Source organism: Peromyscus maniculatus, chromosome 14 (genome assembly GCF_049852395.1).
Source record: "Peromyscus maniculatus bairdii isolate BWxNUB_F1_BW_parent chromosome 14, HU_Pman_BW_mat_3.1, whole genome shotgun sequence".
NCBI lineage: Eukaryota > Metazoa > Chordata > Mammalia > Rodentia > Cricetidae > Peromyscus > Peromyscus maniculatus.
In genome coordinates, this window is record NC_134865.1 from 37,318,987 (window position 1) to 37,333,020 (window position 14,034).

The 14,034-nt window shown below is 46.4% G+C and overlaps 1 protein-coding gene across 29 annotated transcripts in view; it reads right to left on the reverse strand.

Moving 5' to 3' along the window:
* Atxn7l1 (ataxin 7 like 1) overlaps positions 1–14,034 on the reverse strand; it is a 228,182-nt gene that overhangs the window by 10,039 nt on the left and 204,109 nt on the right. For 17 of the 29 annotated variants that reach the window (XM_042260724.2, XM_016007911.3, XM_016007908.3 and 14 more), the window contains 3 exons: positions 5,317–5,509; positions 2,005–2,126; positions 389–694 (listed from right to left, as the gene is read on the reverse strand). In XM_042260724.2, the coding sequence (XP_042116658.2) occupies positions 389–694; positions 2,005–2,126; positions 5,317–5,509 (621 nt within the window). The remainder of the gene's footprint in view (positions 1–388; positions 695–2,004; positions 2,127–5,316; positions 5,510–14,034) is intronic. The other 12 variants (XM_076550801.1, XM_076550785.1, XM_076550786.1 and 9 more) reach the window with 1 other exon arrangement.

The following is a 14,034-nucleotide window of genomic DNA, read 5'->3' on the forward strand; positions in this document are numbered from 1 at the left end:
ATATCATAATGTCCAAATTCATGTTTTTCTCATTAAACAGTATACATACTTCAAATTGTGCAGACAGGCAGAATTGAGGTTCTAAATCTTACTTTGCCCCTGCTCAAGATTGCAATGGCTGCTACTTCTGGTATATTTTCTAGACCCTTCTTTCTTCTCCTCTCCAGAAGTGGGAGGCAGGGCTGTCCCTGCAAGCCTTTCCGGTGCTAACCGGTTTCGGTGTTTCCTAGGTGCCCAATGGCAGCAGGTTTCCCCTTTGATGGGCCGCCTGACTCAGGCTTTGCACACTGGCCTACAGCAAGTCCCGTATAAAAGCCCAGAGATGTGAATGAATTCCTGACAGCTCCCATCCTCCCCTGCCAGCTGGCGTGGAGATCCAGATGCTGACCTGGCTGAAAGAGAATACTGTGTTGGCGTCTCCTGATGCAGAGTTAAATGCTTGTTAAAGAAAAAAGAGTCTTGGCCGTTCCTTTTCTTCCTAATGTCTTCCATGCCCCCATCGGCTGCCATCCCTCCAGGTTCGGGCCCGTCAGGGCCTGGAGTTTGGGCAGCGAGGTTGAGAGGGCAGCGGGGTGCTACGCTCTCCAGAGTTGACACCCAGGCAGCCCCAATGTTGCTCAGTGACAGCAGATTGGTTAGGCAAGTCCTGAACAGAGGGGAGGGACCTGATGCCCTGTGGCTCGGGCTTCTGTGCCTGAGGAGGAAAGGAATATGGAGCTTGAGCTGACAGTACACCAGCGAGCGAAATACAGATCAACACATTCCTTCCACGTGCCAGGGATTCACACTTCTATAACACAGGAGACCAGAGAGCTGGGAGAATCACCAGGGCTGACTGCCATATTTGGAAGCTAATGCAGAGGGCCAGGTCATCAAATAACCATGAACTATGTAATCCCTATGCAGGACTTTTTAGATTTTTAAATGCATACAAACAGAAACTAATGATGCCCTGTAGACAAGCAGGGTAGTCACTCACATGGGAAACATGATAAGCTTCTCTTGTGGCCCTTTCCTAGTTAATATAGCAACATCTGTCCTAAGTCCCCTGTGAGTCCCCTGTGAGAAACAAGGGGGGGCTCAGGTCTATGTGGGCTGAGGTGACAGAGATGCCTTGGAAGAGGAGCAGGCTGTAGGTGAATTTCCTTTGTTTCTCAGGATGCCCGTGGCCTCTCCTGGGCCTCACTGCGCAGGCTCAGGGTCTCAACTGTTCTGGGGCCCTAGTCTGACATGATACATCCCTCTAGTGGAGTACATGCCTAAGCTCCTTTAGGAGGAGCATGGGGTGGGGACACTCCAAGGTTGGCCATGGTAGAGAGGGTCCAGGCCCTACTGTTCCTTCTGAACAGCATTCTAGGGTCCTCCCCTCTCATTACATCCCCTGTAAAGTGTAGGTGCACTGGGAAATGTCGTAAACAATGGATAATAAGCTGGAGGTTAGAGGAAGAGAAGAGGTGAGGGAGGGCCCTGGGGAGACGGGAAGGGCCAAAGACAAACTTAACCAGCGTCACAACACTGTTCAGAATCTGCCCTTTGGGCAACTGTATATAGTTTCTAATGAGGACAGCAACTAGCTAGAAATTGGTTTGTAACCATTATGGAATTTTGCTATTACTCCTGGACCATTAACATCACAAACAGAAGCACATTCTTAACACCTTTAAACAATCTGAGTAGTGATTAAAAAACAACAACAACAAGAAAAAAAAACAGCAAAGGCCTATAATCCTACGGAATAAACAAGATCTTACCTAAGATCCTTTTCATTTGGTTGAGAAGGCTACCAACACAACAACCATCTCCCAAGAAGATAAAGCAAACAGCACATGACAGGTATTCTAAAAAGTTGTTAATTAGAACTGACATTCAGAATCAATCAGGAATCCTGATTCAGGTTCATTTTGGTCTACGGCAAGCCGAATGCTGAAGCTTGTCTACGGGGCCAGGGCTCAGGTAATGGCAGGGCAACTCTCAACTTTTATCACAAAGAAAGTGCTCACTTACTTCCACATCTGTGAATTCAAGTGTTTCTCTACCATGGAGTTCAGTGCGAGCCGAAAACGATCCCATCTTCTATCAAATACGTAGTACCCTCGTCCCATGAGGCGGCTCCCAAATGAGCAGAACTACGAGGGGAAAAAACATTTTAATTTTGATTACAGGTTAATAAGCTAATATAAAGCACACAGAGAAAAATAACATTTGCATAAAAACACACAGGGGTACAATTTTACTCAAAATAAAAATAAGCAACTGGTACCGAAGCCAAAAATGTTTCTATGATGCTGTAGTTTGCGCCCTGGATTCTCAGCAGAACCTCACATTTAAGGCAGTGACTGCGCCCTCCAGTTTCCTGTGGTGTGAAGAGCCACACTCTTTACTTCTGAGAGGGAGCCAGTATTTCAGGATAGAAAACAAGAGTACAACCACATCCAGAGAGACTCTGCAGCTCTATCCACTCACCATGCCGCCCGCTATCTCTAGGAACCTGGTGCTCCCTGCCTCCATTCCAGGAAGGAAAACGGATGTCTCTTCCCATCTGATCCACAGAACCACTTCCTTCCCCCAGGAGTTGCCAATCCCAACGCATCCGCACTATTTTATTTATTTTATGTGCTCTAGTGTTTTGCCTGCATGTATGTCTGTGTGAGGGTGTCAGGTCTTGGAGTTACAGACAGTTGTGAGCTGCCATGTAGGGATGGGAATCAAACCTCCTCTGGGAGCGCAACCAATGCTCTTAACCGCTGAGCTATCTTTCTAGCCCCTAAAACACTTTCGTTGTTGTTGTTTTGAGGAGGTCTCACCCTGGTTGTCCTGAAGCTCACCGTGTAGACCAGGCTGGCCTCGAACTCACAGTGATCCACCTGCCTCTGCCACATCTGCACTCCTTATCAGCTCTTACCCGGTCCCCTCTGCCTGCTGTCTCCCTCTTTGGCAATTATGATCTTACCTCCCCTTGGATGCCTAATGTATAATTCTCACTGACAATGGCCTCATCTGACTAACTGCACCTCCCACTGTGGACACATGACGCATCTGCTATATATCACACTACATTTCACTTAGACACATGTCTTAGTCATAATTACATGTGATGGCTATCAAAGTTTAAAGTGTGGGGACTTCATTCTCTTCCTCCTCGGTATAAGGATCATTGAGATTAGGAATAAAAAAAGGATTCAGGAAGCTGAGGTAGAAAGATTAATAGTTCAAAGGCAGCCTGAGCTACACAGTGAGAGCATCTAAAAAAATTTTTTTTTTTAATTTTTAAAGTGGATTTGGGGAGAAAAGTTTCCACAGAAATGTTTAAAATAAATCACTGCATTTAAAACTCACGAATATCGGGGATTTAGTAAACATTGATCATAAGGTAGGATGGCAGTGGACAGAAATGTAAGGAGCAGCCTCTGGGAAGGGGACATTTGCTGGGTCCAGAGCTCAGGGAAGCCTGCAAATGACTATAATTCATATGGCACCTTACCCATCCCCTAGGCCTCTAGCAGCTCCCTAGACACAAGCCCAGACTCAGTGCTGGACTGGCCCCCGTTCCACAAACGCATCCTGGAACCAGCCTCTGGAACCCTTCTCAGGAGGAGCTGCGAGGTCTTCCCTTGGTTCTGTTTCTGCTCGAGTTGGGGATGGGGGTATTAAAACCTTGCTACCCACAAAATCTGATACTGCAAATTACTGACTACAGTAAGTTCTTACTGACCAAGGAGGAAACCATACATGGTAATTCTTCAGTACAGAAGCTCGCCTCCACATCTGCGAGGGAGCTGTTCCTGGTGTGGCCATACCTTCTCTCTCATGCCAGTTGCTAAGGACACATCGAGCAAGGGTTTATTACAAAAAAAAAAAAAAAAAAAAAATGATTTAATGTGTCAGTTGGCCATGAGAAAAAAAAAAGGACAAAGCAAAGAAACAAACCCATGGTTTTTCCATTTTAATCAGCAAAACATTAAGGGCCTATGAATGCCCTGTGAATGTGGCTAATCTTCTACAGCAGCCCTGTGGACAGATGTTCTATGTTCTCCAGAGCTGGAAGCTGGAGGCCCCTTTGGTTTTGGCTACCAGTGTATCTAACAGCACTTAGACGCAGGCCAGACACGGAGGGAAGCTGGCCCTGTGTGTCTTCACTGGGGCAGACCTTGCTGCTGCTGTCCTCATCTGCAGTGTCCTGCCTCATCGGGCCTGTCTGGCGGCTCACACAGCCCCACTTCTGACTCCACATCTTATGTGCAGCAGTAACAGAGAAGATGTGTCTCCTCCCAGACCTGGGAATGAGGCCCAGCTCAGTCACACTCCTTTCCTTCTCTGCCAACTGCTGGTGCAGCCGTCTGCTGGGGTTTCCTGGGCAGCTCTTGTTTTGTAGATGAAGAAAACATAGCATCTTAGAAGACCCCTTTTCCAGTGTGTCCCCTTCCTTCCTGTTTAGAATGTCACTAGGTACAGATGTGACACTGGAGCTGTGGTGGGTGTATTAAAATGTGAACAGCAAAAATATTTATGGACATAGTAGGTAGAGAGGTTAAACCAAGGTTGTACGGGCACCTTCCTCTAGACTTCTTGCCATGTGAGATAATGAAATGGTCCCTGTATGAATATGGAGGCACTGGGTTTTTCACAACTGCAGGCAAAATCATTACAACTGATTCCTCACTAGTTCTGTACTGGCAAAGTCTCAGGTTATAGGTGAGCCATAGGTCACCATCATCTCCAAAAAGGGGGAGTGGTATACACGGAGGAGAAGAGACTAGCCTTGTCTTCCGGCAGGATGAGATTAGAGGCAATCAGAGCTAATCAATCCTTCAGGCTCAGGCAAGTACCAGAACAAACCACCATGGAGGTCATATTCCCAGGGCCCCAGCGTTGGGGTCTGTGGTTGTCACACCTTTCTCTGAGGGTGGTAAGGCCAACGTGAACAAGCTTCCAGCGATGCCTTGACTTCCCCTTCTGACGTCAATGACCATCTGAACTGTTAGTGAGCAGCCATGCTGGCGTGAAACACGCCCTCCTACCAGATCTGCTGCCAAACAACCGTCAAAGAGCCATCGGGAGAACACGACGGAAGCTGAACCCGAGTTGCTGCTAAGACCGCTTCCAGAGCAGGTGCGTCTGGCTAACGCCTGACCGGACGCTCTGTTTGCAGATGTGCAGAGGCAGGTTGGTTACCAGGGCACTTACACAGACACCATTTTTCAAGCATTTTTAAAGGATTAGAGCCAGTGGGGAGTCCCTCCCTGTCCCTCAGCACTCACGACCATCTCTGATGACAATCTACTCGGGAGACACACCAGGGAAGGGACAGAGGCCTACCGCAAGAGGTCTGGGGTGGTGTGTGGAGAACTGACAGTCTAACTTCTCGGCTTCGTCGGCTCCGTCCATCTCCCCTTCATCACTGGACAGTCGGCTGGCAAGGTCACCTCCAGCTGGGGGCAGAGGGGGCTCCGGAGTGTAGCCGCTGTGATTTGAAGATGTACTGCTGCTTATGCTGTTGGCAGATGATGGTCTAAGGGTGAGCGGGAAGAACACGTGTCAGTCTTCTGGAGGAAACCAGGTCTGCCTAGTTCATGCCACGAAAGAGCAACCCAGCCACGGTGTCAGGAACCGTGGGCCAACGGCAATTTTCTAGAAGGGAAAAATTAAGCCTCAAGGGTCGACAGCTCTCTACAGCAGCCCACTGGAGTTAGGTGCTTGCCCTCTGGCTTGCTGCCTGGGGTACAATACAAGCCCGAAAAACTCAAGTGCAAGCAGAGGGGCTATGACCTGTGAGCTGATCCAGAGCCTGTCTTCTCTGAGTTCAGTGACAAACGCTCACCCAAGACCAAGTGTTACCAGCATTTTGCCTTATATCCTTCCAGACTTCCCTAGTTTGCAAACATGATTTTTTTTTTTAAAAAATGCCATTTTTAAGCAAGAACAGCATTTGAGACAGGATCTCGTGTACTCCAGGCCTTGAACTCACAATGTAGCCAAGGATGACCTTGAACTTCTGAGCCTCATGCCTTTACCTCCGGAGTGCTGGGGTCATAAACGTGCACCACCATGCCCGGTTGATGCAGTGTTGGGGATCAAAGTCAGGGCTTCACGAATGTTCGGCAAGTGTTCTACCAACTGAACCACACTCTACCCCAGCCCTCTAGACAGATGTATTTGAAAAATTGTTATAATTTTATTGTATGTGTATGAGAATTTCATCTGCATGTATGTCTGTTTGTCACTTGTGTGCCTTGGTGCCTGAGGAGGCAGGAGGAGAAAGCTGAATCCTCTGGAACGTGAGTTATAGGTGGTTGCAAATTGCCATGTGTTTGCTGGGAACTGAACACTGATCCTCTGGAAGAGCAGCCAGTGTTTTTAACCACTGAACTGAGCCATCTCTCCAGCCTGAACATGTTTTTAAACTTAGTGATGTAGAAATCCTTTTGGGTATTGTGTCATTTTTAAATATCCTCCAGTAACATTCAATATTGACATATCACAATCTATGTAGCTAATCCTAAATATTTGTGTCCAAACTTCCTTGAAAGGCTCTTAGGTAGCAGTTCAGCCCATCATGGCAGGACCTCCTTGTCCTGCAGGATAAAAGTGACCTAAATTTTGCTAATTGCATTTTGGTTATACAGAAAAATAGCTTTATTTATTTATTTATTTAGAGACAGGGTCTCTATGTAGCCCTGGTTGGTCTAGAACTTTCTATGTAGACTAAGTTGGCCTCAGACTAATGAAGAGCTGCTTGCCAATGCCTCTGAGTGCTGGGATTAAAGACTTATACAACCATGCCTGGCAAAACGTGTACCATAAGCTGGCCTTGAACTCACGATCCTGCTGCCTTTTCAACCTGTCCTACTGGCATGTGCCAGAACAACCAGCTACTGTCAGTTTTGAAAGAAGTCTTTACATTGAAACAGCATAGTCTATGTAATTCAAAGGACACTAACAAAAATGCATTACAATAAAACTGCAAAATATTAATATAATAACTGTTAAAATGAGGTTAGGCAAGTATTCATCAATTTATCGCTGCTTTCCAGCATGTAGGGGAATTTTCATTAAAAAATCGAAAACAGAAATGAAAAGAGAGCCAGCAGTGCTACCATATAGGTAAGAAAGGGATTGAAGAATGTCTTGTTTTCGTCTTTTTATTTTTTCCCCAGTTTTAGAGATATATTACAGTAACAGGGTCTCATGTAACCCAGGCTGGCCTTGAACTTGCTGTGTAGTGGAGGATGGCCGCAATTGTCCTCTTGCTACCCAGCTAGTGAATGGAAGACAGGCATGGGCTACCACACCCTGCTATATGTGCATCTTGTGAAATTATTTCACAATTATTTCAACCAAGTTAGCTTAAAAATTAACAGACCTATCATTTCTTAGAGTTAGCCCCTCCCACGGTCTACTAGGGTTTGAACCAGGGCTTTGTGGAAGCTGGAGAGTGCTCTGACACTGAGCTGTAACGCCAGTCCTCCTTTTCATCTGTATTCTGAGGCCATTTCACTAAGGCTGGCCTTGAACCCACTGTGCAGCAGCAGGTCTTGAGCCTATGGTTTTCCTGCTGAGGATGACCTTGAACTCCTGCCTCTCCTGCCTCTACCTTCAAAGTGCTAGGATAACAGGCATGTACTGAGAACTCTCCCTCCAGAACTGCACTGGTTTTTTAGGTAGATTCTCCTCACTATGTAGCCCAAGCTATCCTCGAAGTCACAATCCCCCTGGCACAGCCTGTGGACTGCTGGGATTGTAGACGCACACAGCTACACCTGGCCCGAAATGTCTTTAGTATTCACTCATACGCAGACACTTGGCTTGTTTTCGTATCTTGGCTATAGTGAATGATTCTGCAATAAACACCAGCGTGTAAAGAGCTTCCATTAAATGAGGTATAGAACTACGGTCATTCACCAACTTCCTCCCCAAATTCCACAACAAAGACAGAGCAGCAGGAAGATGGTGGCAGCTACCCCGAATCCATGTGGGCTCTTTTTAGCTGTGTCTACCAATGACTGGCTTAGAAAGGGTCACAGGAAATCAAAGAACAATTTGTGTGTGTGTGTGTGTGTGTGTGTGTGTACATGTGAGTTGCACGTGCTCAAATGATGGGGCTGGAAGAACATAGGAATGTCTGTCACTTCAACTCAATTTTCCTATAAACCTAAAACTGCTTTAAATATACATGATATTTAAAAGAATGAGTGAAGAATCCATATGGAAAGTAGTCTCAGCTTCATCTGGACCTTGCAGCTGGATGTACTTGAGATGGTTATGAATCATGCAAAAAGATTCTAAGGATAATGCCCAAGGGACTAGAGAGGGTAAGATTAAAAAAAAAAAAAAATTTAAGGAGGGGTGGGGGGCAACAAGGGCTACTGAGATCTGCAGTGGAGAAAAGCACTTGTTGCTAGGGTGGAAGGAGAGAACAGACTCTGTAGGGTTGCCCTCTGACCTCCACATACGAGTTGCCACATACCTCCATCTCGCATGTGCGCACACATGCACACACACACACACACACACACACACACACACACACACACACCAAGGGGGAGGGGGGAGGGAGTGAGAGAAAGAGAGACCAATATCTGGGATTGGCATCCCCTCACCTGTGGACTCCTTGTCACATTCGGTAAGAATCCTAACGGCAGAAGTATCAGTAGTTCAGGGTTCTGCTCTCTGCACCTGAAGAACCTGAACTGATACAAGTCTGAGCAGATTTTCACAGTTTTGGAAGCCAATGTGGCTGGAGAAGTACTGAGTAGTGGGAAAGGAGCCGACTCGCTGTGGAGCTTCTAGGAACCTACTGAGGGCTGCAAAACCTGTTTATGGCGGGAGGATCAGGAGTTCAAGGCCAGCCAGGGCTACATATTAAGTTCAAGGTTAGCCTGGGGTATATAGTGTAACATCAATAAAGAAAGTAAGTAAGTAAGTAAGTCATAGATGAGGACTATGCATAGCTAAGTAGCAGTTGGCCTCCATACAAGCCTCAACACCACCAGGCCTGGCAGGACACTCTCCCCAGCTCAGTCAACTTTCTAGGGAGAAACAAAGTCAGAGGAAATGAACTGAAGAGGCTGCAGACAGTGGTAGAGCAGAGCACTTGCTTGGCTTGTGAAAGGCCCTGGGTTTGGTCTCCAGCACAACTCGCTCCTCAAACCAAAGCCAGACAAACAAGAAGAGTGGCATCGCTTCAGAGAAGTGACTATCTTGTAAAATAATCGAATAAAAATGAGATAAACTGGGCACAGTAGCGTAGGCCTATAGTCCCAGCTATTTAGGAGGCCGGGCAGAAGGATCTTGAGTTGAAGGCCTATAGTGAGACCCAGTGGTGGTTTGAATAAGAATGGCCCCCATAGGCTCATATATTTGAATTCTTAGTCACTAGGGGATGGCACTTGTAGAATATTATTTTAAGAAGTGTTACATTTGTTCATGCTGTGGAACATTAGTTTAATGGTGCATTCTTTTATGTTGCATTTGTTTAACTCTGTGAGGCTGTGTCACTGTGCCTGTCTAAAACACCTGATGGCCTAATAAAAAACTGAATGGCCAATAGCAAGGCAGGAGAAAGGATAGGCGGGGCTGGCAGGCAGAGAGAATAAATAGAAGGAGAAATCTGGGAGAAGAGGAAAAAGCAAAAGAGAAGGAGAGGAGGACTCCAGGGGCCAGTGGGCCAGCCACCCAGCCATCCAGCCACCCAGCCACCCAGCCACTGAGCCACACAGCCACACAGCCAGCCACGGAGTAAGAGTGAAAGTAAGATAAACAGAAGTAAGAGAAAGGTAAATGCCCAGAGGCAAAAAAGGTAGATGGGATAACTTAAGAAAAGCTGTCAAGAAACAAACCAAGCTAAGGCTGGGTATGTATAATTAAGAATAAGCCTCCGTGTGTGATTTATCTGGGAGCTGGGTGGTGGGCCCCCCAAAAGAGCAAAACCAAACAACTACAGGCACTATTTGAAAGGATTGAGAGATGTGGCCTTGTCGGAAGACTTATTAAACTGGGGATGGGCTTTGAGGTTTCAAAACCTCAGGCCAAGCCCATTGTCTCTCTTGGCCTATGGATCAGGACGTAACTCTTAGCTACTCCTTCAGCACCACACTTGCTTGCCACCATGCTTGTTGACAAGATGAGAATGAACTAAACCTCTGACACTGTAAGCAAGCTCAGAATTAAATGCTTTTTTTAATTTTTTTTTTTTATTTTTATGAGAGTTGCCTTGGTCATGGTGTCTCTTCACGGCAACAGAACAGTGACTAAGACAGAAGCCATTTTTTTTTCTTTTAAATTTTTGTTTTGTTTTGTTTGTTTGTTTGCTTAAGATAGGGTCTCTCTACATGCTCCTGGCTGTCCTGGAACTCACTGTGCAGACCAGGCTGGCCTCAAACTCACAGAGATCTTCTTAAACTTGCCTCCTGTGTTCTAGGATTAAAGGTGTGCACTATCACACCTGGCTGAGATTCAATCTTAAATAAATAAGGCTAGAGGCATGGCTCAGTGATTGGGGAAGTTGGGTGTGTAAGCATGAGGACTCTATGGACCCAGCATTCAAAGACAATCTTAGTGAGAGCCTGTGCCCGTCTGCAACCCCAGCACTGCGTGGGGTGAGGACAGAATGGGCACCAGGCCTTGCTGTAAGGCTGCCAATCTTGCTCAAGAATATGAGCTCCAGGTTCAAAGAGAGATCCTCCCTCAAAGGAACAAGGTGGATAGGAATAGAGGAGGCCACTGATGCCCCATCTGGCCTCCAAGTACTCACACATGTTCCACACACATTCTCAATCAAGCAATCAATTAAAAATAACTAAACTAAGAGACAATCTTTTACAAAGTAGAACAAGGAATTTAAAGAAAAAAGTGACCAGGCAGTGGTGGCGCACGTATTTAATCCCCAGCACTCAGGAGGCAGAGGCAGGCAGATCTCTGTGAGTTCGAGGCCAGCCTGGGCTACCAAGTGAGCTCCAGGAAAGGCGCAAAGCTACACAGAGAAACCCTGTCTTGAAAAAAAAAAAAAAAAAAAGAAAGAAAGAAAAAAAAAAGAAAAAGAAAAAAAGAAAAGAAAAGAAAAAAGAAAAGAAAAATATGAATTAAAAGATCAGAAAAAAATGCCCAATATTCAACTAAGAAGACAAGAAAAGGGAAACTGAGACAGTAGTGGGGAGAAAAATATCTAGGCTGCAACAGGAAACCATCCCAGGAGAGGACAGGTATTTCCATATCGCATGGATCTACCAAGCACCTACTTCAACCAACCAAAATAGAGCTACAGCAAGAGAGATGTCTGCTGCCTGAGGTCTGATGGTGCGCTTGAAAGGCAGAGGCAGGAGGATCTCAAGTTCAAAGCCAGCATGGGCTGCCCAGTGAAACTCACTTTCCAAAAAGTGAAAACTAAACACATTAGAGACACCCCTGAAAACTTTCAGTGCCCCGGGCTTTGGAGGTATGAGCTTGTCAGGACAGAGAAACTGGAGTCAGGATGTTAGACCTCCTGGTAGAGACTCCCTGTGCCAGCAGTCGATGGGAGAGCGACCTCAAAATTCTGCAGGGAAATGATTTCCAATCTAGTTGTATACTCACAGAGATCATCAACTCAGCGTTAACGTAGGATGAAAATGTGCTTGCTGGGTAAGGACTCTAAAACTGATCTCCCTGAACCTCTTCCCGGGCAGCTACAGAAGGAGCTGCTGCATCAAGGTGGAGATGTGAGGCAGAGAAGAGGCGGCAGAGCCAGAAAGAAGCACCGGGGGATGCACCTCACGGAACCACTGCTGGCTCTCTCCTAAGCCTCCTGGCACCATTTGAACTACAAACCCACATATAACTTTGATAAAAATGAAGTTTAATTAAAGAAGAGATGGGTGAAACACTCAATAGTGAGTCCTAGTTGCCAGATACCAGAGGGAAGGAGGTGGACAGTGGAAATTCCCAAGGAGAGCTGAACAAGACCCAGAACTGGCTGACCTGGCTCTGAGCACGGAAATGAGGTGTCTGTGGGCACGCACACGCACACACACACACACACACACACACACACACACACACACACACACACACACACACACACACACACGGGAGTGTTGACAAGACTTCTCTTGTTACGTCTGTCTGCAGCCTCCTGGGAAGAGGGGGTGGGGATATTAGTAGGGCCTTCCAACTGAGTGCAGGACTCTAGGGGGAAGCAGCTGTGTCTCAGAAGAAACAAGGCTTGGGCAAGGAGTGGTGGGATCAGGAGTCACCGCGTCCAGTGCCTGGAGTGTCAGCAGGCTTCGAGATCGATTGCTTGCTGTTCCCTCTTTGCCCTCAACACCAAACCTCTTCACCTGCCAGTCTGGCTGAAAGACACACTCTGTGATGACAGCTTTCTGTCCTGTGGCACTCAGGGAACTGTACATGAAACCTCATTCTGCCTCTCCACAGAAGCATGGCATCCATCGGTCTGAGTATGCAGGGTGTGAGAGTGATCTTCTAAGTCATTCTAAGTGTGAGGAATATCACATGCATTCTTATCCTGGCCACACACAGCTGTAATCGAGCAAAAGCATGATCTAGAGGACTCAAGTGACAAAGAGAATAATAAAGAGACTGCCTAAGCCAGGCAAGTTCAAACTTTTTTTTTTGGAGATAGGATCTCTACATATTCATGGCTACTTGCCCACTATGTAGACAAAGCTGGCCTTGAACCTGCCTCTACTGCCCGAGTGCTAAGATGAAAGGCATGTGTCACCATGCCTCACAAAGAATGACAATTCTGAGGCCTAACTATATAGTAAATTTGAGGCTAAGCTGGCCTATATAGCAAGATCCTGTCTTCTCACCCCAAGACAAAACCAAATGGAGCTGGAGAGATGGCTCAGCAACTACCAGCATTTGTTCTTTCAGAGGAACTGAGTTCAATTCCCAGGACCCACGCTGGATAGATCACAACTCTCTTTCTCCTTCTCTCTCTCTCTCTCTCTCTCTCTCTCTCTCTCTCTCTCTCTCTCTCTCTCTCTCTCTCCCCCCCCCTCCCTCTCTCTCTCTCACACACACACTCATACACACACACAAAATACATACATACATACATACACAAATACATAAATACAAATCTTTAAAAAACCCACAAATAATAAAAACAAAGAAGAAAATAAGGCCATTTGCATCTGTCTGTTGGCTTCAGGTCTCCAGACTGAGAAGTCACAGATGGAGATGTCAAGGACAACAAAAGTGTGCAAGATGGCAAGAAGACTCTCCCAATGTACTCCTGACACATCCCTGTCCTCACTCAGCCATCCACAAATGTCTACCTGTCTCTATAACACCCCTGGCAGTGTAAGGCCCATTGGGACTGGCCGGTTTATACTGTAGTCTGGATGTGTGCAATATATCCAGGCAATACCCACACTGTGTTGGCACTGGTCTCCACAGCCTGTCTCCCTTTCCTCCTGGAGGCCAATCACAACCTAGCTGGACTCAGCTTTCCAATAGAGTATGGATGCATTTGGCTGGGCTACAACCCATAATCCTTGGGCTCTCTGTGGGCAAGAAATGTGTTCCCTTAGAGCAGCGGACAAAGAAATGGTGTCAGTGACTGTGAGTTATAATTTGGATAAGGACTTTCCCCCAAAGGCTCATATCCTGCAAGCTTGGGTCCCAAGGTGGTGGTGTTGAAATGGTAGAGCCTTCATTTGTTGCAGTACAAGGGAGATAACTAGGTTGCAAAGGCACCAACCTTCATATACAAGAGGGAGCCTGACCTCTCTCTGGTCTCATTTCTTTGCTCATGTTCCCTCTGTAGACAGCAGTTTCTCTTCTGCTGCTCTGTCACGTATAATACAGCCAGAGATGTGCTAGAAGAGGCCGGTGCCATGCTGCTTGGACTCACAATTGTGAGCCAGAAAACCTCTTTTCTTTATATATTGCCCAGAGTCAGATGATTTCTTTTTCTTTTCTTTCCTTTTCTTTCTTTCTTTTTTTTTTTTTTTTTTACAGCAACACAAAATGGTGATGGCTGGGGGAAATTAGCTTACGGACACCACATGTGTGACTGGTGCTCTTAGGGGC